The following is a 22,920-nucleotide window of genomic DNA, read 5'->3' as shown; positions in this document are numbered from 1 at the left end:
ACTTGTTCTACTGCTTTTTCTGTCAAACCGTGAGATTCCAAAGAGTGAACATAGTGTTTTACTTGGAGATAAGCATAATAATCTATAGATCTTATATGATAAATCTCTTGTAATTGATTACAAGAGAACCCGCCCTTCTTTATTTTTTAAAGGACATTACACAGAGGTTAAGTCTCTGGTGAGGCCTCATTTGGAGTACTGCGTGCAGTTCTGGAGACCGCACCTACGGAAAGATATAAACAGGATGGAGTTGGTCCAGAGGGCGGCTACGAAATTAGTAAGCGGTATTGAATGCAAAAATTATAGGGACAGGCTTATGAATCTCAACATGTATACGCTGGAAGAGAGGACGGAGAGAGGATACATGACAGAAACGTTTAAATATCTCCAAGTATTTATGTACAGGAAGAGAGCCTTTTTCAAATGAAGGAGAGCTCTGGAATGAGGGGGCATACGACAAAGTTGAGAGGGATTAGGCTTAGGAGCAAACTGAGGAAGTATTATTTCACAGAAAGGGTGGTGGAGGCATGGAATGGCCTCCCGGTGTAGGTGGTGGAGTCGAGGATTGTTCCAGAGTTTAAAAAGGCATGAGATAAGCATGTGGGATCGCTTAGGAACAGGAAGAATTAGGGGTTACAGAGGATGGGTAGACTGGATGGGTCATATGGCCTTTATCTGCCGTTATGTTCTATGTTTCTCTAAATGGGATGGCCGAAGCCATCTCCTTCACAAAACCTGTGAAAGAGACCCTCAGGGGGAGATTTACATCTCTCTTGATGTGGGGAGGGATCAGAAGTGACCCCATAAGACCCCTCCTCTGAAAAGTAATGAGAGTTCTTTACTGAGTCCCATGAGCAGTCCTATTCAGACTCCTCACCATACTCAGACAGAGCTGAGTCAGTCTGTGCCTGTCTCGGCTCAGTGGAACCATGTCCATGCTCCAAAGAGCGCCGAAGTACAGCCCTACCCTCAGACTCCGGGGAAGCTTCTTCCCCCATCTCGTAAGTGATACTGTATATGTTGATGTTCACATAGACACCCTTCGAGGTGTCAGCATTGAGGATCTCAGGCATGGATGGAGTCTCAGAAAGAATCTGTGGCTGATCTGCAGCTGCTGCAAGTGCCCTCACTCTGCAGCTGCTGCAAGTGGATTACAGTTGCACCAACTCCTCTCTGAGCATTGCTCTGAACTGCTCATTGAATGTAGGCACTGGCAAAGGCAGGGGAGCCAGGAAAAAGGTAGCCTGAGAAGGAATCAGTGCCACACTGGTAACAGGAAACTGCCTGCCCAGAGACTTGCACACCAGCACTTCTTCCAAAGATGGAGATTCTCGGGTACCAGCAACGCCAATGTCAGGGTGCTCTCGGCATCGTGCATCAATGAGGACTGACAATTCTTCTTAATGGGCTTCCTCTGATGCTCAGCGTCACAGTCCTACAGTGCCAAGGATGACAAACCCTCAGTGTTGGGTCCAATGCTGACCAGCCCCAGGACCTATACTCAGCAGCCGATGTCGAAAGAGGTGGAGACCTTCTCAATGCCGGTGCACTCCCAGTGGATGTTGAAGTCTTGCGCAGCCATTGATGCTGATGATTCCAGTGCAGATGTCAATGCAGCGGTCTCCAAGGAGCCAAAAATTCTCTCCTGTTGGACCTGGTGCACCCTCTGTGTTCTCAACTGCATTTTCAACAGAGAGAACAAGAGTTAGGGTCATGGTTAGGTCCAAGGCATCCAATAATCCAAGAGTGAGGGTTCATCATGGAAATCACCAGATTACATTGGGCACACCTTTTGAAGCCACTTGGGGTCTTCTGGGATATCAAGAAAAGAATCGAAACCAAATTAAACTCAATTGTGAGCATTGAAAGGAGCAGCATTCAGATTGAAGTGGGTGATCCAGCCTAAATGGGCCTAGCAAATTGCCACTAAAATTAAAGGGAAACAAAATAAAATAAAGAGGAAATGAAAAATACTCAAAAAAAGGAGTAAAATACCTGCATGGAAAGGGCACTGTGAATGAGAGAGAAAATACATACTGAGAGGAGAACAAAATAATGCATACTGAAAAACCTATGCTAGCACTTTTGGCATGAAGGCACCAGCGCATGTGCGGTGGGGAATTTGCTAGAAAGTTCTAAGTTAATTTTACTAGTCAGCATCCACACTGGGCTTCGGCGGATGACATCACCCAGCTGTGAGAATACAACGGCCTGCTTGTCCTCAGAGAAAACACAAAATAACAAACGCATTATTACCTTTAATGACAATTCTTCCCGTTCTTTCTTCATTTCTTCTCGGATTGCTTCTTTTTCACCAGCTCTCTTATCTTGTTGAGCAAACAGTTCTCTTTCAAGACGTTCTCTCTGTCTTATTATCTCATTTCCTAGTTGTTCACAGTGGACTAAAGCCTAGTGAGAGAATTTAATTACATTTTTCCACATAAATAACCAATATAGGAGATTCAACAAAGGATGACTTAGAAAATTGTACATTCTCAAGCGAATTGCCTTCCTTTAGAATCTGACAAGTGGATACAAAAAGTAACATGCAAGTGAGAATAGATCAGTGCTTTTCTACTAAATTAGTAGATATAACAACAGTGAAAGAGGCTAACCCACAAATTCTATAAACTCGCATGTCAGCTGTATGCTTAGCATTCAAAATTGCATGCACAAGTTGTAGACTAAGGTTAGTTGAGCTGATAATTGAGGAAACTAGCAATAATTGTCACGCAAAACCAGCCTTAGTCAGTGTTCTATAACATGTGCATGCAAAATCCACATCAAACAATTTAAGGGTGGTGAGGATTGGGGAAGGGTATTAGTAGGTCAAGGGCGTGCCCAGGACTTCAGCAAATATGTTATAGAATAAATTCAATTATGCACCAAATTGCTACAGTTAAGCCCAACAATGCAGACTTACACTAGTATTATATAAAGGCAGTTCTGTGAGGGGGGCAGGGGGAGAGTAGGGTCGCTGGACATGGGTGGCTGCAGGAGGGGCAGGGGAGAGGAGGGTCGTTGTTTGATGCGCCGCTCCCTGCCACTTGCTCCACGTGTTTCCCTACTCCTCCCCCTGCCTGGGAATCAGCTGTGAGTGACGTCAGCCTGGGTGGCTGGAGGGGGGGGGAGGGTCACTGGACATGGGAGGCTGCAGGGGGGGTGGGGGTGGGGTTCTGAGACCAGAGAGGTGGGGATGGAAGGGGGGCCTCAAACCATAAAGGGAGGGGGGAGGGGGCACACACTCATTCACTCTCTGTCTCTCACATACACTCTCTCTGACACACTCTCTGTCTATCACACTCTCCATCTCTCACACACACTCTGAGGAAAACCTTGCTAGCGCCCGTTTCATTTGACAGAAACGGGCCTTTTTTACTAGTAGTAAATGACGGTAGATAAAGACCTGTACGGTCCATCCAGTCTACCCAACAAGATACTTTATATGTATACCCGAGTTTGATTTGTCCTTGTTCTGAAGCTAAAGTCGAAGCCCCTTAAAATTTACACTCCAGCCCATCCCTATCTATTCAGTCATGATCAGGGCATAGACTGTAGAAGTCTGCCCAGCTCACATTTTGCTTCCCAATTACGGGTGTCACCACCCAATCTCTGCTAAGATTCCGCGGAACCATTCCTTCTAAACAAGATTCCTTCACTGGCTCCCACTTAAGGAACGCATTGCGTTCAAGATCTGCACGATTGTACAAAAAAATCATTCACGCAGAAGCCCCAATCTACATGCTAAACCTCGTGGACCTACCTCCCAGAAACGCCACAAGATCATCCCGCAAATTTCTCAACCTGCACTACCCCAGCTGTAAAGGACTTAAATACAAGCTGATGCATGCCACTACCTTCTCTTACATGAGCACGCAGTTATGGAATGCATTACCTACAGACTTGAAAGCAATCAACGAAACAACTATCTTTCAAAAAATCTCTGAAAACATTCTTCTTCAACAAGGCCTACAATGAGAACCTATAGCCTCACTAAGTCACCTCACCAACCCACTCAATTATGAACGCCCACCTTCTATAACTACCCTAATCACTCTCTTCCTTCTTTTCCCTTCCCTTCCTTGATCGCTACACATTACTAACTGTATCTGATATCCTGAAATGACAATGTTAACAAATCTATGTAAGCCACATTGAGCCTGCAAATAGGTGGGGGAATGCAGGATACAAATGCAATAAATAAATAAATAATTCCATTACCGTTTTCATCTCCACCACCTCCTGCGGGAGGGCGTTCCACATATCCACCACCCTCTCCGTGAAAAAATAGTTCCTGACATTAGCCCTGAGTCTGCCCCCCTTCAACCTCTTGTCCTCTAGTTCTACCGTCTTCCCATCTCCGAAAAAGGTTCGTTTGCGGATTAATACCTTTCAAATATTTGAACGTCTGTATCATGTCACCCCTGTTTCTCCTTTCCTCCAAGGTATACATGTTGAGGTCAGCAAGTCTCTCCTCGTACAGTTTGCAACACAACACAATTCATATCACGTATCATAGTGGTTTACATCACAACAAAATTTTCAAAAAAGACATCAGAAAAGAAAAGGTTAAGAAAAGAGGTGCATGTTGATACTTATGCCCCACACCCAAGATTTGAGTTAATCCTCTCCAAATGCTTGTTGAAAGAAATATATCTTTAGGACAGCTTTGAACCCAAGCAGCATAGGTTCAAGCCAAATATATTTTGATAAAGAGTTCCCCAATATAGGAACCCAGAATATATAAAGGCAGAGAATCTAGTAGTAGCTCATCATGCTCGCGATGGATGGGGAACAGTCAACAACTGGGTTCTTGGCACTATTCTGAACCCGGCACTGGCAAGATGCAGGAGTAACTGGAGATCATTCCTGCCCTGACCCCACTAGACACCAGGGATTATTAAAGATAGGCCCTGTGGGGCATATGGCCTTGTCAATTTTTGTGTGTGAACCTGAATATACAACCAATTTTGGCTGACTCTACATAGACTACAAATCATGGATTACTGACAATGCAGGACTGCCATCCTGCCTGTGTAAACTACACGCTGGAATTGCATTGCTTAAAGGCTATGTGGGACAAAAGTGAGCAAAGTACCTGTGCTACTGTTTTTATTCCCTGCTGTGTACTAGATCAATTCAATTGTGAGACTTTGTGTATACAGACAGCTATTATCAGTGCAAACCCCTCAGCCAAGTCACAACATTAGATTTCACATAGGCATCTGTTATGCTGCATCAGAGAGACTCTGTGCTGTCAAAACCATGTGGACACTTTCAACCTAATTGGTTCTTTGGAAACAACCAACTCTTGGATTACCAACCACAAGAGTTGCTTTGTTTGAGATAACAACACAGAACTGAAAATTCAGGACTGCTGGAAAGGGACAGAGAGAAGTGAGCCCGCTCCCACCCACTTTTACATACTTTTCTTTGTGTAGTCTGGGTTGCATGACAAGTTGCACTGTACTCTGGCATACAACCATTTACATACTAATACAGTCATTTGCCTAGGATTCTGAGCTACCTCCTGGGCAGCCTGTCTGTAGTTAAAACTCCACTGGACACTGTATTTTATGCATATCTATCCCTCTGCCTATTCTTACACATGTGCTCAGTGACCAAGGACAGCTGAGTTGGAGCTGGTGATAGACCCATTGCTGGAATGGAACTGTCTGGACATTAACAAATCATATGGAACTGTGTCTGGATATTAACAGGTCATATGCACAACAGGGATTATTCAGTTGGAAAGTGTGATCCAAACCAAATGCCTAGTACAGCTACCAATGAATGGCATGACCACACCTTGAATGCTGTGTGCAGATCTGGTTATCTCATTTTTAAAAAAGACTGCGGAACTAGAAAAGGTTCAGAGAAAGGAGATGAGAATGATAAAGGCAATGGACAGATTCCCTGTGAGGAAGGCTCAAATAGTTAGAGCTCTTTAGCATGAAGAAGAGAGGGCTGAGAGGACATACAATGGAAGTTTGTAAAATCATGAATGAGTTGGAATGTATAAAAAGGGATTGGTTATTTAACTTTTCAAATAGTCCTTATTTCAAACATTTATATATCCCTAATAGGGCATGCTAGCTAAATAAGAAACCAATGATGAGAAAACAAGGCTTTGCAATATATAAGCAAACTGGTAGGGGTGTGCATTCATGAGTGTGTATTTGGTTCATTTCAGCATCTAAACATTAAAGTGTGTACAAATTGCTTGGAAGCTCCTAAACCTATGAACATACACACAACTGTATGCATCTTTAACTTCTTAGATGCATACAACACGTGCCTTTAAAAAATGTGAAAATGTGTAATAAAAAGGGCATGAACTGAACATTTTTTTGGCCAAGCAAATGCCTACAAATTGGCTAACGATTGTACACACCCTAATTTTGTGCCAGTTGAAAAGCTTCCACAGTAGAAAAGGGCAAACCTAAGAAAACTGAATTGCAGTAACCCAGAAGAGGATTAACCAAGGTCTGAACAGTACTGAAGTTGTCAGAGGACAACAATGGCTTCAGGCATCAAAGCAAATGTAGTTCATAAAACACTGATTTAATTTAATTTACATTTAATTTTAGCATGTGTATTCCACTTAACCAAATGTGGTTCTAGGCAGATTACAGCATAAAAATACCTTTTGAGTATGACATTCCATAGTCAGTGTGTATTCCACTTAACCAAATGTGGTTCTAGGCAGATTACAGCATAAAAATACCTTTTGAGTATGACATTCCATAGTCAGTGTGTATTCCACTTAACCAAATGTGGTTCTGGGCAGCTCACAGCATAAAAAATACCTTTTGAGTATGACATCCCATAGTCAGTTTTGTGTCCAATATAACACCTATATAGCTCACTTCTATTACTAATGGAATGGTTTGATTTCCTATTCTCATCTGATTAGTAGCCCAATTGATTATAAGGGCCGTGGTTTTAGATGAATAGGAAGACTGTTATCATTCCATGAAGCTAACAGGTAACAAATATAAAATCAACTGAATAAACAAACCAAACAGGACCCCATGGTTCAACAAAAATGTGAAACAATTAAAATCTAGAACCAGACAACTCGAACGAGCTTGGAGAAAAAAAACAATCAAAATCTAAACACTTGGAAAGAATCACATAGAAAATACAAATATGAGATCAAAAAATCCAAATGGAACTACTATAATGAACAATTAGGTTCTGACCACAAAATCATGAAAAAGTTATACAAGCTACTTGATAAATTACTAGACAAAAAACCAGTGTCATCAACAAAATCAGGAATCCCAACAGCAGACGATCTTGCTAACTACTTCAAAGGCAAAATTGTCGATCTACACAAATATGTCACAGGACTACACCAACCTTGATACCTTACTTAATGAGCTAGACTCATAGAAGAATACCCAGCCGACCGAACTTGGACAAATTTCGCCCAGATCACACAAGAAACAATAGCACTAGCAACCAATAAGATCTCTACAGCCTATTGTCAATTGGACACCTGCCCCAATTATCTAATGAACCCCCCACCCCCATCACTGAACTTACCTCCCACCTCAACTTCTTGTTCCAGCATGGCATATTCCCCAAAGACAAAGGTAATATACTACTCACACCATTACCAAAAGACACCAAAAAGAAAACTAACGATATCACCAACTACTGACCTGTGGCATCCATCCCACTTACAACCAAACTGATGGAAAGCATTGTAGCTAAACAACTTACTGAATACATCAACAATTTCTCAATCCTTTATGAATCACAGTCAGGCTTCAGATCTCTCCACAGTACTGAAACTGTCCTGGTAACTCTCCTAGCCAAGTTCAAAAAGGAAATCGTATTATGTAAAAACATACTCATCTTGCAATTCAACTTGTCAAGCGCATTTGACATGGTTGACCACTATATACTATTAAGAATACTCGACAAGATAGGCATAGGAGGGAATATATTCAAAAGGATCAAGGGTTTCCTAACCACAAGATCTTATCAAGTAAAAGCAAACTCAAACATATCACCATCATGGAGTACCGATTGCGGAGTACCCCAGGGTTCACCTCTCTCACCCATATTATTTAATCTGATGATAATCCTCCTTGCTCATGCCCTATACAAGCAAAATCTTAATCATTTTCTGTATGCGGATGATGTCATCATTTACATATCGTTCAACTCTAATCCAACAGAAATCACTGTTGCAATAAAGACTAGTTTAAGCTTAATGGATGCCTGGGGATCGGCATTCAAACTCAACAAGGAAAAAAACTCACTGCCTTATTCTCTCTTCTCACCACAAAACAAACCTCCCTTCATCCACAAAACTCTGGAACATACTCTCCCAATATTGGACAAACTGAAGATCCTTGGAATTAATATTGACACCAACCTAACCCTGGAGAGCCAAGCCTCTGCCACCATGAAGAAAATGTTCCATGCAATGTGGAAACTCAAACGGATCAAACAATTCTTCCCAAGGGAAACTTTCCGTAACATAATTCAAACAATGGTACTATCACATGTTGACTACTGTAACGCCATATATGCAGGATGCAAAGAACAGATCTTAAAGGAAACTCCAGACCGCGCAGAACACGGCATCTAGACTCATTTTCGGAAAGATAAGATTCGAAAGTGCTAAACCCCTACGTGAAATACTGCACTGGCTACCAATTAAGGAACGAATAGCCTTCAAAATTTGCACTCTGGTCCACAAACTAAGCCATGGTCTGGCCCCAACCTACATGACCGAACTTATTGGCTTACCAACTAGAAACATCATCGAATCATCAAGAACGTTTCTAAACCTGCATTACCCAAACTGTACAGGACTAAAATACAAATCAACATATGCATCCAGCTTTTCCTACATTTGCACCCAGCTCTGGAATGCATTACCTAGAAACATTACAACTGTGAACATCCATCTAAAATTCCGAAAAGACTTCAAGACTCACCTCTTCTGGAAAGCCTACCCAGCAGACCCGAACTAATTCATGAACAATGCATCACATCTATCGAAGAAATGAACAATACCCCTTCCACATAATCCTACTACTTCAAACTGTACAAATTTTACCACTCCAGTTATAATTAAGTGTAGAAATGTTAAGTAGTAGTAGTAGTACTTCTACCCTTATCCTACTCTGTATTGCTCTCTAGAAGCTGTAGTCCCATCCCCAGATACTTATCAGCCTCATTGGAATTACTTCTCTCTGTATGCTACTATATATTCGTCCCAGAGTTGTATTCTCTTTTTCGGAACCTTATCAGCTTCCTTGCACCTACTGTTAGTGCATTTTCCACTCTGTATATATTCCCGGAGTTGGTACTCTCCGGAACCTGTAAGCCACACTGAGCCTACTGCTATGCAGGAAAATGTGGGATACAAATGTAATAAATAAATAAAGTATTTTTACCACTCAGTGCAAATTTAAATTGTGGAATTCTTTGCTGGAGAATGTGGTGAATGAAGTTAGCATCACTGGGTTTAAAAAGGGGTCAGACCAGGCCTGGAGGAAAAGCCCATGAATTTATTATCCATATAGATCTGGGAATGCCGCTATTTATCCCTGGTAATGAGCAATGAGAACGGGATCTATTTCTTGGGGTCATGCCAGGTAACTGATATAGGAGCCCTGTTACAAAAGTGCGCTGAAAAATGGCCTGCGGTAGTGTAGATGCGTGTTTTGGGCGCACACAGAATAATTTTTCAGCACACCTGTAAAAAAATGCCTTTTTTAAATTATTTCCAAGAATGGACGTGCGGCAAAATGAAAATTGCTGCACGTCCATTTTGGGTCTGAGACCTTACTGCCAGCCAAATGACCTAGCAGTAAGGTCTCTCGTGGTAACCAGGTGGTAATGGTCTGTGCATGTAAAATGCCAATTACTGCCCGATTACCGCCCACATGTCAGAAGATAAAAATATTGTCCGGCGCACATAGCGGACGCACATCAAAAATAAAATTACTGCAATGGCCACGTGTTAACCGGGCGGTAACTCTAAATTGACACGCGTTGGGCGCGTATAGGTACCTAATCAACTTAGTAAAACAGCCCTACAGATTGGTAACTGTGGTTGACGAACCACTGGTCTGACCCAATATAGCATTTCCTACATTACCTTCCCCTCATGGTCTTTTACTTGCTCAAATTAGCTGGTGTCAAACATACATAAAGAGTTATCCATTTGGGAAGTAAATCACCACATGTTTACCTTAGAAACTAAAGGGGGGGGGGGGGAGACACCTTTATCCCATATAAGTGAGGAAAAAAAGCATCAAGGACAGGAAAAAGCTCTGTAAAATAGCTACTGATTGTATTAAATTTCTCAGTAAACATGTTGACTAAAAGTTGACAATCATTTATATTCTCAGTCATGTATACTGCACCTTTTCTGTTGGTCTAGTATAAAAATATATGTGTCTAAGAATTCATTATCTATTAAATTAATATGGATATTAGAATTCTGAAGCTACATAATAGCATTATATAAATTAGACTCTAGATGGCACTAAATATCAAGATGTTATCCATTTTTTAAATAAGTGAAGCCAATAACTTGCTCTTTTACAACCAAAGTACCAAATTTAGAATTTGTCTGTTCATAACTGCAGCTATATTTAAGGCAATATGATTCAGAATTTACTTACCCAAACAATTTGGTTTATTTGGGGATTTTCTTCCTAATGGAAGAATTACTCCTTCCAGTTGGGCCCAATCCTAACAGTTTTGTGCCCGCAGAAAAATGAGGGACAAGGGGATAAAAAAAACCTGTCCTCAGTTCATAACTCAGAAATTATAAAATACTTGAACTTAATTAAAAGGAAACCAATTCTGTGTTGTAGCTACCCTATAGCAACTACAGCTATGAGTTTTTTTCATGATGCTGACTGTTCTAGTCTTTCTTGCAAAGTAATTTCTTGATTTAGGCGCTAGCAGTGGAGTGTGTAACTAAAGGAAGGAGATGGGGCTACAGGGATAGTGACAGGATCATCATCTTAAGTCTATCATTGATCTTTCACAAAAAGTAAGCAGGCAGACAGCCCACAAAGGCCAGACCTGCGAAGGGTAAGAAGCAGATCGAAAGAAGACCAAACATGCTTTATTAAGCAACAAAAGTGGAAGGGTTAAAAACTGTGCCCATTTAAAGGGAAATGGGATGGGATTTGATATACTACCTTTCTGTGGCTACAATCAAAGCAGTTTACATATTATACAGAGGTATTTATTTTTTATCTGGGGCAATGGAGGGTTAAGTGACTTTGGCCACAGTTTTTAATCTCTCTACTTCTGTTGCTTAATAAGGTATGTTTGGACTTATTTATTGGACTGTTTGGTTTTCTTTCTGGTCTGTTTCTTTCACAGTCTGTTTACTAAGTCTAGTTTACTTATTTAGTATCTAGAGATGGAAAGAAAACTTGATAAATTTAGCTCTTAACTGAAACTTAATGCAGTTGTCCACTCTGTAAATCCCTGTAACCCTGTTTCAAATAGTCTCTTCCTACCTCTTAGCCAGCTAATCAACCCACTTCTCTACCCAGACAACCATCCATTTCCTCCCTTCCCCATAAAGGCTAGCCCCATCACCTATAGTCAGTCATTCATCCACCACCTTCCTCCAACCTGTCTCAGCCAGCATGCTCAGACTCCAACTAGTTGCTCCATATCTACTGTATGCCACTGCTTCCTATGTTGCCAGATCAGTTGTTTGTTTCATTCCAGTACTGAACAGCTCTCAATGAGTTTGACCTGCATGGTACCTGAACTCCCAGTCTGGTTTTGCCATCTCAAATCCAGGTAAATGTGTTGAAAATTCTTCTCAAAAAGGTATTATGCATGTTCTCAAAAAGATATAATGATTGGGGTATATTTAATTTGGGGGTTACATAAAGTACTTAAATTCTGTTTTACAGACACATGAAATATACAACATAAAATAGCCCTTTAGTCACTTATGTTTAATATCTCTCAAGGAGCTCTTGTGATTAAAGTTAAACTATGGATAAAAGCCATTGATTTATTAATAGTTTGTTGATACATATATTTGTTTCCCTGATTCTGGTACTATACATTTTCACTTTACATTATTTGATTATTCACCTCACCAAAACAGCCCAATACGAATTATAATGTAATAGTTTAAAAATCTATTTCTCCGGTCTTTTGGGTTTTTTTTTAAACAAACAATAGGAAAAAATTTAAGGTGACTAAAAAATAAACTTATGTTATGCCTTGAAGACTCAGTCGGCTACTGAACTGTGCTCTTTAATGACAAGAGTACTACTATTGTAAAAACAATTCCAAAGTGGAGGAAGTGACATCAGCCAAAGAATATAACATCTTAATAAAAGTAATTTTCTCACCTGACCACATTTGAAGTTGAATTGCTGAGGTTGGAAGCTAATAATACCTAGGCAGAAGCAGTTGGAGGACTACAAATACCCAAATGTGGCCATGAAGGAACATGGTGTGGACAGAAATGCATGTGGCGAAATGGTGATGCAGACAGTAGGGGCCTCTAGTACCAACTTGCAAAGAGCAGGAATGAAATAAGTGTATGGCACAGAGGAAATTTCAATAAAGGCAGAAACAAGAAACTGGATAAGTGATCTAAAGCACAATATTGCTTCAGTTAAGATGGAAATTAAGGAGGAAGTGGTGGAGTTGCAGAATGATGAGGTCAACCTTAGCAGCAGAATAGAGAAACTGGAGCTTACAGAGGAGCAACAGGCAGAGAGCATGAAATATTTACAGAATCAAATGGCAGAGCTTCAGTCAGAAGTATCCATATGTGCAGAGTGGAGGACATTGAGAACAGGTCTTGAGGGGGTGGGGGCGCGTTCCTCAGAAGTCAGATTCAGCAGAATGTGTGACCACCGTCAAGCAAATATGTAAATAAATCATGGATATGGGGGGAGAGGAAGCAGAGGTGACTGATACAATAATTGAAAGAGCACACCAGAGTCTTGGCCCCTAAGCAAATAACGTCCCTAAAGAAAATATTTGAAGTCTTGGTTTCTTCACAAATATTTTTATAAATTCCTGGGGAGGAAACAGAATAGAATATTCTGGAGGTGGGTTGATAATTATTGAATGTAAAAAAAAAGTTTAAAACAATTTTGTTTAAATCATCTCAAGCTTTGTTTGGTGAAGTATAACTTTGTGCATAGATAATTTTGAAGAAAAGGAAGCTATTTTATTGAGCTTTTTCGGGGACTTATAAACTGCCTTCATATTTACCCAAGGCAGGTACTATTTGGCAAAAAACTTGGTGATGCCAAATTGAATCCTAGAAATAGGAGTAACATGATACAGTACTAGAAAAATATATACAACACAGTACAACAATCATATAATAAAAATATGACAGCAATACAAATCACATCATAATAGCCAGTATAGAAAGCACATTCATATAACACAGATATGATATACACAAGGTCAGCACAAATCAAATCAAATAAACCATAATACAAATGAAACACCTTTAACAGAATGTTCAGCAGAGCAGCCCTTTCACTAAAATGCACCAAAATGTGTACTTATGCATGGTTAATACAAAAATTAATTTGCAGTAAGTGCAAAGCCTTTGTAGTAAATGCAGGTGGCGTGCCCTGCATTTGTTGCACAAGGCAGCGTCACTGAACCCCACGACACTACACTACCTGCAGGGGCAGATAGCGTGGTTCTTCCCACGTTATCTGCCATTGCATGTAACGTGGGTGTGGGCCCTGCATAAAGAAGAAGTGACAGCAGCACATTGCCACACCCCCAACATGCCAAACAGTTGCGATCTCTCATTTCTCACCTCAACAGTCCTCAAAATCCCACACTGCCACCAATGTCTCTCCCCAACACCCCAAATAGCAAAAGAGCCTGTCCTAAACCCACCCTTGAAGCTCCCCCATATTGCAACCCCCCCATACAGTCCAATCCCCCTTCCAGTCATACCTGTTGACCTCACTGATGATTCAGTGGTCCTGAGCGGCAGCGCTCCCCCTCCACTGCTGCCAGGGTAAGCGTCATCCTACAAAATTATGCCTCTGCCTCAAGCAGAAATTTGCTCTCCCCTCCCATCCATGTCCAGCGATTCTCATCTCTCTCCTGCCCTCCCCTCCATGTCCAGCAATTCTCAACTGCCTCCTGCCCTCCCCTCCCATCCATGTCCAGCGATTCTCCTCTATTCCCTGCTCTACCTTCCCCTCCATTTCCAGTGATTCTCTTCTCCCCCCATCCCCCCTGCCATCCATGTCCAGCGATTCTCCTCTCCCCCTGACCTTCTTCCTTCTCCTGCTCCCAAGAGAGCCCAGGCCTCCAGCAATAATCAGCCAGTACAAGGCCCGGCACCAGTGCTGAGGAGCCTTTGCACCCAATGCCATGTGCTCAGGAAGGCCTGTTAATTCTGCCCCCTCTGACACATATGCATCAGAGAGGCGGTAGCAACAGAGCCTCCATGAGCGGCAAAGTGTGCTGGTGCTGGTGCCGGGTCTTCTACTGGGTGATCAGGGATCCAGACTCTCAAGCAGGCAATGAGAGGAAATGGGGGCAGCGACAAGAAACAGGAGGTAAAAAAGGTGCAGTATGTTGTACCGGCGCATACTGGCACAAAAACGCCCTGGCTGTGACTAACCAAAGGGTTGCAGGATGAAAAGGGAGCTGCAGCAGCCTGCTGTCTGGCTTTGTCTGACTCAAGGAGGTTTAGTATGACAGGAGATGGCATGATGTCAAAAGGTTGAAGCCATTTCCCCCACGCAGCTTGCATATTGGTGTATCCTAAACAAGGAAACTATCAGCTGCATCCTTAAATCTTTCCTTTCTCGCTCTTCCCTCACCTGCTCTCACAGTTTTCAGCCTTATTAGGTCTGTGTATTTTTATTTAATCTCACTTACAGAAACATACCAACTTGTGCAACATACGGATGTACACAGAGGAACCATCAAAACTGTAAACTGAGGCTAAATTTATATTTTTTTAACCTCGATGTGGTGGGGGGCTTCTGGGGGATGAGCAGACTCCTGTTGGTGCCTGCAGGTGGGGCCATGTGAGCGCGGACGCTCCAGAGCAGCAGACTTGTTTTTGGAGCTGCAGGAGGCTTGATTTGTTTTGTAGGGGGCGGCTTTAAGAAAGGCCCTGGCTCTGCCTGAGCCTTGGGGCTCAGTTGTGGGAACTCCCACAGCTCCAAACACAAGACTGCAATTACGGACTGCCCGCACCCACGATGGTCCCACGGCTCACACGGCCCGCACCTGTGGGCATCAATGGGAATCTCCTCACCCCCCCCCCCCAATGATCCCCCCCCCCCTGCAAGAGGTTAAAAAATAATTTAACTTTGGGTAATAACACCAGGCTTCTCAAGGCAGATTACAACAACAGTTAAGAAGAACCCATCAGGAAACAGGATATCCTCACTGAAATTTGGCCATGTAATACTGTATTGTATAGAACAGTGTAGAAAAATGAGCACAAATACAGAGAGTTTATTATTGCTGTTTCTTCCAGCTATAATAATTTTTACATAAGTATTGCCATACTGGGAAAGACCAAAGGTCCATCAAGCCCAGCATCCTGTTTCCAACAGTGGCCAATCCAGGTCAAAAATACCTAGCAAGATCCCAAAAAAGTACAAAACATTTTATACTGCTTATCCCAGAAATAGTGGATTTTCCCCAAGTCCATTTAATAATGGTCTATGGACTTTTCCTTTAGGAAGCCATCCAAACCTTTTTTAAACTCCGCTAACCTAACCGCCTGTACCACATTCTCTGGCAACGAATTCCAGAGTTTAATTACATGTTGAGTGAAGAAAGATTTTCTCCGATTCGTTTTAAATTTACTACATTGTAGCTTCATCGCATGCCCCCTAGTCCTAGTATTTTTGGAAAGCGTAAACAGAAGCTTCACATCTACCCGTTCAACTCCACTCATTATTTTACAGACCTCTATCATATCTCCCCTCAGTCGCCTTTTCTCCAAGCTGAAGAGCCCTAGCCACTTTAGCCTTTCCTCATAGGGAAGTCGTCCCATCCCCTTCATCATTTTCGTCGCCCTTCTCTGCACCTTTTCTAATTCCACTATATCTTTTTTGAGATGTGACGACCAGAATTGAACACAATAGTCAAGGTGCGGTCGCACCATGGAGTGATACAAAGGCATTATAGCATCCTCATTTTTGTTTTCCATTCCTTTCCTAATATACCTAACATTCTATTTGCTTTCTTAGCCGCAGCAGCACACTGAGCAGAAGGTTTCAACGTATCATCAACGACGACACCTAGATCCCTTTCTTGGTCGGTGACTCCTAACGTGGAACCTTGCATGACGTAGCTATAATTTGGGTTCCTCTTTCCCACATCTATCACTTTGCACTTGCTCACATCAGTGGCGTAGCCAGAAAGCAATTTTTGGGTGGGCCAACAGGTCAGATGGGTGGGCACCAGGGTTGCCAACTTTTTTGAAATTGAAAAACTTGCCACCTGATACCCCACCCCATGCTCCAGCTCTACCCCACTCCCAATAACTTCAATAAGGGTAGCAGTTCAGGCTTCAGGGGGAAGTACAAGAGATTGCATGCACTCTTCCACCTCCATTGAGCCTCGGTTCCCTAACACACACATACTTAGCCTGTATAGCAAGACCAAACACTTTTCAACATATCTTTCCAGTTACACGCTATAGAAAGGATCCCAGAAAGTATAGTCTAGTATTAAAGGCAAATAAATTCTGCATCCACGGAACCCCCTGTCCCTCCCCCAATGGGTAAAGAAAAGAGTTAGGACATTTCCCCATAAAACTCACCTTAATCTCAACAGCCGCCATATAGTAAATAAAACAATCTTTAAAACAAAATGTCACTCATAACCTAGTGCAAATCTACAATGCCAGCACTAACTTCCAAAGAAGGCTCCTACCTATGAAAAAGGCATTGCCCTACATAACACAGTGGGGCCGTAAAATATCAATACATCTATTGGGAAAACTAAACAAACCAAACTTATTAAAGAAGGCTACATAGAAAATTCATGCTAACAGAATACCTCGATCACACACACGGAATAAAAATGCCAAATATAGAATAATTGACTAAAAAGTATAAACATAAATATAACCAAAACCCCAAAAAGCCAAACCTTGCATATAGTACAATACCAGAGATACAGAAAGAAATGCATTTCCTCCTGTGCAAAATATAAACATAGTACTTGCCAGGGATGGTGTTGGAGTGCAACTAGAGCAATTGCTCTTGGTCCCCTGGCCAGAGAGAGCCACAAGCATGATGGAAGCTGAAAGCAGTGCAGTCTGGTGATTGGCTTTGGGGTTCCCTCCCAAATTTATGGCCTGGGCTCCAGCCATGTCTAACACCAGCTCTGGCAAGATGTAAATTCCAAATGTGACATATTCTAATCACAAAATTGAAAAAAAAATGATTTTTTTTTTCTACCTTTTGATGTCTGGTTATTTTATTTTTCAAATCAGCTTGGTTCTAAGTCTCTGGTTTCTGCTTTCTTCTGTCTTAATTCACTTACCAGGGTCTCCTGTCTATTTGTCATTTCTTCTCTCTCCATGTCCACCATCCATCTCCCATCTCTGTGTCCCTATAGTTCCTTGTCCAGTATCTCCACTATGTTCAAATTCCTGCATCCATCACCACCCTTCTATCCCCTACCCCTGTGTCCCTATGCCCTCACATGCCCAGTATCTCCCTTGAGTTCCTATTGTCCCCTATGTCTAGTATCTCTCCCCTGTGACCATATACCCCTCCCTCCCAGTGTCCAGCATAGCCTCTCTATTCCCGGCGCCATCTCTCTCCCTTCCCTCTAATCTCTCCTCCTGGTACAGCACCTCTTTCCTTTCTCTCAAGCCTCCCCTGCAGGCCTTCCCTCCAGCCTCTAGCACTCCCTCCCCACAGGTCCAGCACCTCTCGCCCTTCCTTCCAGCCTGCCCCCCTTGCAGATCTAACAACTCTCTTCCTTTCCTCCAGCCCCCAGCCTCTCTCCCTTGCAGGTCCAGCACCTCTCATCCTTCCCGCCATCTTCCTCCCCCCTTTCAGGTCCAGCACCTCTCTCCTTGCCTTTTCCCTTGCCTCAGCAGCCAGCCAGCCAGCCACCACCCCCCCCCCCATTGCAGGTCCAGAACCTCCCTTCCTTCCAGCTAGCCACCACCCCCTTTGCAGATCCAAAACTCTCTCCCTTCCCTCCAGCCAGCAACCTCTCCCCTTGCAGGTCCCAAACCTCTCTCCCTTCCCTCCAGCCAGCCATCTCCCCCTTTTGCAGGTCCAGAATCTCTCTCCTTTTTCAACCAGCCAACCCCCCCTTTTGAAGGTCCATAACCTCTCTCCAATCGTTTCCCTATGGCCTCAAGCACCCCCCACCTCCCACCCCCCCGCAGGTGAAGCCACTGTCTCCCAGCCTGTCCTTCTCCCACCCTACAGGTACAGCCACTCACTCCATTTTCCTCCCTTACTATCACGTCGCTGATCACAGATGAAGAGACCTGCTTCAGAGCCTTCCCTCCGCAAGATCAACTCTCTTCAGCACAACTTCCTGTTTCCAGGGCAGATCATGGCAGAGGGAAGGCTCCAGAGTGCTCAGCGAATCACTGCTAGCCCTGCCCTTAATTTAAACCAGATGCTTACGGCAGGGGTGAGGGAGGGGAAAGAGATTCATCTCAGCAGCCACAGAGGGAAGGCTCCGGAGTGGGTCTGAAACGCTGCCGGTGGGCGCCCAGATGCTTTGCAGTGGGGGTGAAGAGGAAAAGAAGACTCACTTGAAGCTGCGGTTGCGATCGCGGTTGCGATCCACTATTTTTGGGCTACGCCCCTGGCTCACATTAAACATCATCTGCCAGACGCCCAGTCTCGCAAGGTCCTCTTGTAATTTTTCATAATCCTCCAGCGATTTAACGATTTTGAATAACTTTGTATCATCAGCAAATTTAATTACCTCACTAGTTACTCCCATCTCTAGGTCATTTATAAATATGTTAAAAAGCAGTGGTCCCAGCACAGACCCCTGGGGAACCCCACTAACTACCCTTCTCCATTGAGAATACTGACCATTTAATCCTACTCTCTGTTTTCTATCTTTTAACCAGTTTTTAATCCACAATAGAACACTACCTCCTATCCCATGACTCTCCAATTTCCTCTGGAGTCTTTCATGAGGTACTTTGTCAAACGCCTTCTGAAAATCCAGATACACAATATCAACCGGCTCACCTTTATCCACATGTTTGTTCACCCCTTCAAAGAAATGTAGTAGATTGGTGAAGCAAGATTTCCCTTCACTAAATCCATGTTGACTTTTTCTCATTAATCCATGCTTTTGAATATGCTCTGTATTTTGTTCTTAATAATAGTCTCTGCCATTTTGCCCGGCACCGACGTCAAACTCATCGGTCTATAATTTCCCGGATCTCCTCTGGAACCTTTTTAAAAATTTGGCATTACATTGGCCACTCTCCAATCTTCCGGTAACAAGCTCGATTTTAAGCATAAATTACATATTATTAACAATAGCTCCGCAAGCTCATTTTTCAGTTCTATCAGCACTCTGGGATGAATACCATCCGGTCCAGGAGATTTGCTACTCTTCAGTTTGTAGAACTGCCCCATTATATCCTCCAGGTTTACAGAGAATTCATTACGTTTCTCCGACTCATCAGCTTCGAATACCATTTCCGGCACCGGTATCCCACCCAAATCTTCTTCAGTGAGGACCTAAGCAAAGAATTCATTTAATCTCTCCGCTACGGCTTTGTCTTCCCTGATCGTCCCTTTTACTCCTCAGTCATCTAGCGGTCCAACCGATTCTTTTCCCGGCTTCCTGCTTTTAATATACCTAAAAAAAATTTTTTACTATGTGTTTTTGCCACCAATGCAATCTTTTTTTCGAAGTCACTCTTAGCCTTTCTTATCAGCACTTTGCATTTGACTTGACATTCCTTATACTGTTTCTTATTATTTTCAGTCGGTTCCTTCTTCCATTTTCTGAAGGATTTTCTTTTAGCTCTAATAGCTTCCTTTATCTCACTTTTTAACCACGCCGGTTGTCGTTTGGTCTTCTGTCCTCCTTTTTTAATATGCGAAATATATTTGGCCTGGGCTTCCAGGATGGTGTTTTGTGTATTGTTGTTTTTGAACAGCATCCACGCCTGATGTAAATTTTTGACCCTCGCAGCTGCTCCTCTAAGTTTTTTTTCACCGTTTTTCTCATTTTATCATAGTCTCCTTTTTTTTTTTTTTTAAGTTAAACGCTAATGAATTTGATTTCCTATGTATACTTACTTCAAAGTTAATATCAAATCCAATCATATTATGATCACTGTTATCAAGCGTCCCCAGCACCATTACCTCCCGCAACAGATCATGCAATTCACTAAGGACTAGATCTAGAATTTTTCGTTCTCTTGTCGGCTCCTGTACCAGCTGCTCCATAAAACTGTCCTAGATTTCATCAAGGAATTTTACCTCCCTAGCGTGCCCCGATGTTACATTTACCCAGTCAATATCGGGGTAATTGAAATCACCCATTATTATTGTGTTGCCCAGTTTGTTTGCGTCCCTAATTTCCTTTAACATTTCTGCATCCGTCTGTTCATCCTGGCCAGGCGGATAGACTCCTATCACTATCCTTTTCCCCTTTACACATGGAATTTCAATCCACAGTGATTCCAAGAAGTGTTTTTTTTTTCCTGCAGAATTTTCAATCTATTTGATTCAAGACTCTCGTTAATATACAATGCTACCCCTCCACCAATTCGATCCACCCTATCACTACGATATAATTTGTACCCCGGTATGACAGTGTCCCACTGGTTATCCTCCTTCTACCAGGTCTCAGAGATGCCTATTATATCTAATTTTTCATTTAGTGCAATATATTCTAACTCTCCCATCTTATTTCTTAGGCTCCTGGCATTCGCATATAGACATTTCAAACTATGTTTGTTGTTCCTATTTACATCATGCTCAGACGACTGCCCACTTGCTGCGCTGACATGCTATACCGGTTACCTAGCACCACTGCATTTACCTTTGTTTTTTCAAAGTTTGCTTCTTCAGTCATCTTCACAGCTTGTTTCACTTGTTCATATGCACTGGATTCCCTCTGCTGCATGTTTTTCAGGTTCCTCTTAGTGTTACTAGGGCATCCATTAACTCGTCTCTTTCTCTTCATCATCAAAATTAATTCATAAACACAAGAAATAAAACATTAATAGAAATAAACTTCATAAAATTGAGCTTAAATTACAAAGGGGTCGATATTCAGCGTTGTTTAAGCAGAAAGGAGAAGATCCAGCCTAATTAAACCACGCTGAGTGGGCCAGCCACCAATATTTAATAGTACGTAACCAGGCAGTGCCGCTGACTATTAGCTCAGACTGCACAATCCAAATCCAACCAGTGCTGGGGTGGTCTGGGGTTGGAGTTAGGGAAGAGCTGGCACAGGACATATTCAGAACCGGTGCCCACATAACTAAATGGCAAAGCAGGACGGCACAAAAGCAATCTTTTGCTGATTAGCTCTGTGAGCGCTTATACTGAATATCAGCCAGCACCAACATGACTTCCGGATTGCCAAACTGATCTCTCTCAATCACCCCCATTCTGATCCACCCACCTGCTGATCCTTCTACCCCCATGTTCTGATCACCTACTCCAATCCCTCCGATCCCCAAAGCCCTTCTTCCCAGATCCAAATCCCCCTTTCAAGTCCCTCTGCTAAGTTTAAATTCGGATTTAAAATTCAGTATTGATAGTGATTCTTGTTCTTTAGAATGCTCAGTTAAAGTTCTGGGTGTCTTGCTGGGCGGGAACTTAAGTATGAAAAATCAGGTCAACTCCTTAGTACAAAGTTGTTTTCATATGATGAAAAAGTTGAGGAGTATTAGAAAATATTTACCAGGAACTTTGTTTAGATTGGTGGTACAGTCACTTATTCTCAGTAAATTGGATTACTGTAATATTGTTTATCTGGGTTTATCGAAAAAGATTCTTAGAAAAATCCACACTATTCAAAATGTGACTGTTCGTCTCTCTTAAAAATATGATCATGTTACTCCATTTTTTTTATTAAGTTGCATTGGCTTCCATTTGAAGCTAGGGTACTTTTTAAACTGGGGTGCTTACTATATAAAGATTGTTTTTTGTTTAAGCCCTCGATATATGCTTTCTTTAGTGTGTTATTCTGATTCAGCTTTACAATATAATATTCCCTAATTCATGCCCTGCCCACATGTGCCCTCCCCACTCCTGCCCCAGGGTTCCAAAATGGGAATGACAAGCCTTAGTGGTAATGCTGAGAGACCACTGCTAGCAGTCATCACTACCATTTTGGCACCATTAGATATCAGGGATAACCTCCAGGTAAATCTTGCGGACAACAGTCATGTTGAGTGACCACTGGTGTGGTTGCATGACCCTGCTCAGTCAGTCTGCCAGGCTGTTGGACTTTCCTACCAGGTAAAGTGGCTCTGAGAACTAACCTGTTCTGGACAGCCCAGTTCCACATCCCGACAGCCTCCTAACACAGAGGGTAAGATTCTGTACCCCTCTGCTTGTTGGTGTAATACATAGCAACTTGATTGTCCGTTTGAATGAGTACAATTTGGTTGATCAGCCGATCTTTGAAAACCTTTAGAGCATTCCAGATTGCCCAGAGCTCTAGAAGACTGATGTGGAAATCTGTCTCCTGAGCTGACCAAACACCCTGAATGTGAAACCCATCTACATGAGCCCAGACCCCAAGTGGGATGCATCCATTGTCATCACCTTTTGGGGCTGAGGAATTTGAAATGGAAGTCCCAAGGTCAGATTGGTTCGAAGCATCCACCAGAGGAGAGACTGAGACAATTTCAGGGTTGCTTGGATGACATCTCTTAGGTTCCCCGAAGCTTGACACCACTTGGAAGCT

At 42.5% G+C, this 22,920-nt stretch overlaps 2 protein-coding genes across 2 annotated transcripts in view; both read right to left on the bottom strand.

The window, feature by feature from the left end:
* The window catches only part of LOC115459568 (serologically defined colon cancer antigen 8 homolog), a gene marked incomplete at its 3' end in the record, with an annotated part of 26,764 nt that extends 5,635 nt beyond the window's left edge, over positions 1 to 21,129 (bottom strand). The window contains exons 1-2 of the mRNA XM_030189378.1: positions 21,040 to 21,129; positions 2,257 to 2,409 (exon numbers count right to left, since the gene is read on the bottom strand). Of these exons, the coding sequence (XP_030045238.1) occupies positions 2,257 to 2,409; positions 21,040 to 21,123 (237 nt within the window). The remainder of the gene's footprint in view (positions 1 to 2,256; positions 2,410 to 21,039) is intronic.
* The window catches only part of LOC115459569 (serologically defined colon cancer antigen 8 homolog), a gene marked incomplete at its 5' end in the record, with an annotated part of 15,899 nt that continues 14,107 nt past the window's right edge, over positions 21,129 to 22,920 (bottom strand). Inside the window, one exon of the mRNA XM_030189379.1 lies at positions 21,129 to 21,177. Within this exon, the coding sequence (XP_030045239.1) occupies positions 21,129 to 21,177 (49 nt within the window). The remainder of the gene's footprint in view (positions 21,178 to 22,920) is intronic.

This window comes from Microcaecilia unicolor, unplaced genomic scaffold, assembly GCF_901765095.1.
Source record: "Microcaecilia unicolor unplaced genomic scaffold, aMicUni1.1, whole genome shotgun sequence".
Lineage (NCBI taxonomy): Eukaryota > Metazoa > Chordata > Amphibia > Gymnophiona > Siphonopidae > Microcaecilia > Microcaecilia unicolor.
The sequence above is the reverse complement of the archived record's forward strand: the minus strand, read 5'-3'. Positions and strand labels throughout refer to the sequence as shown.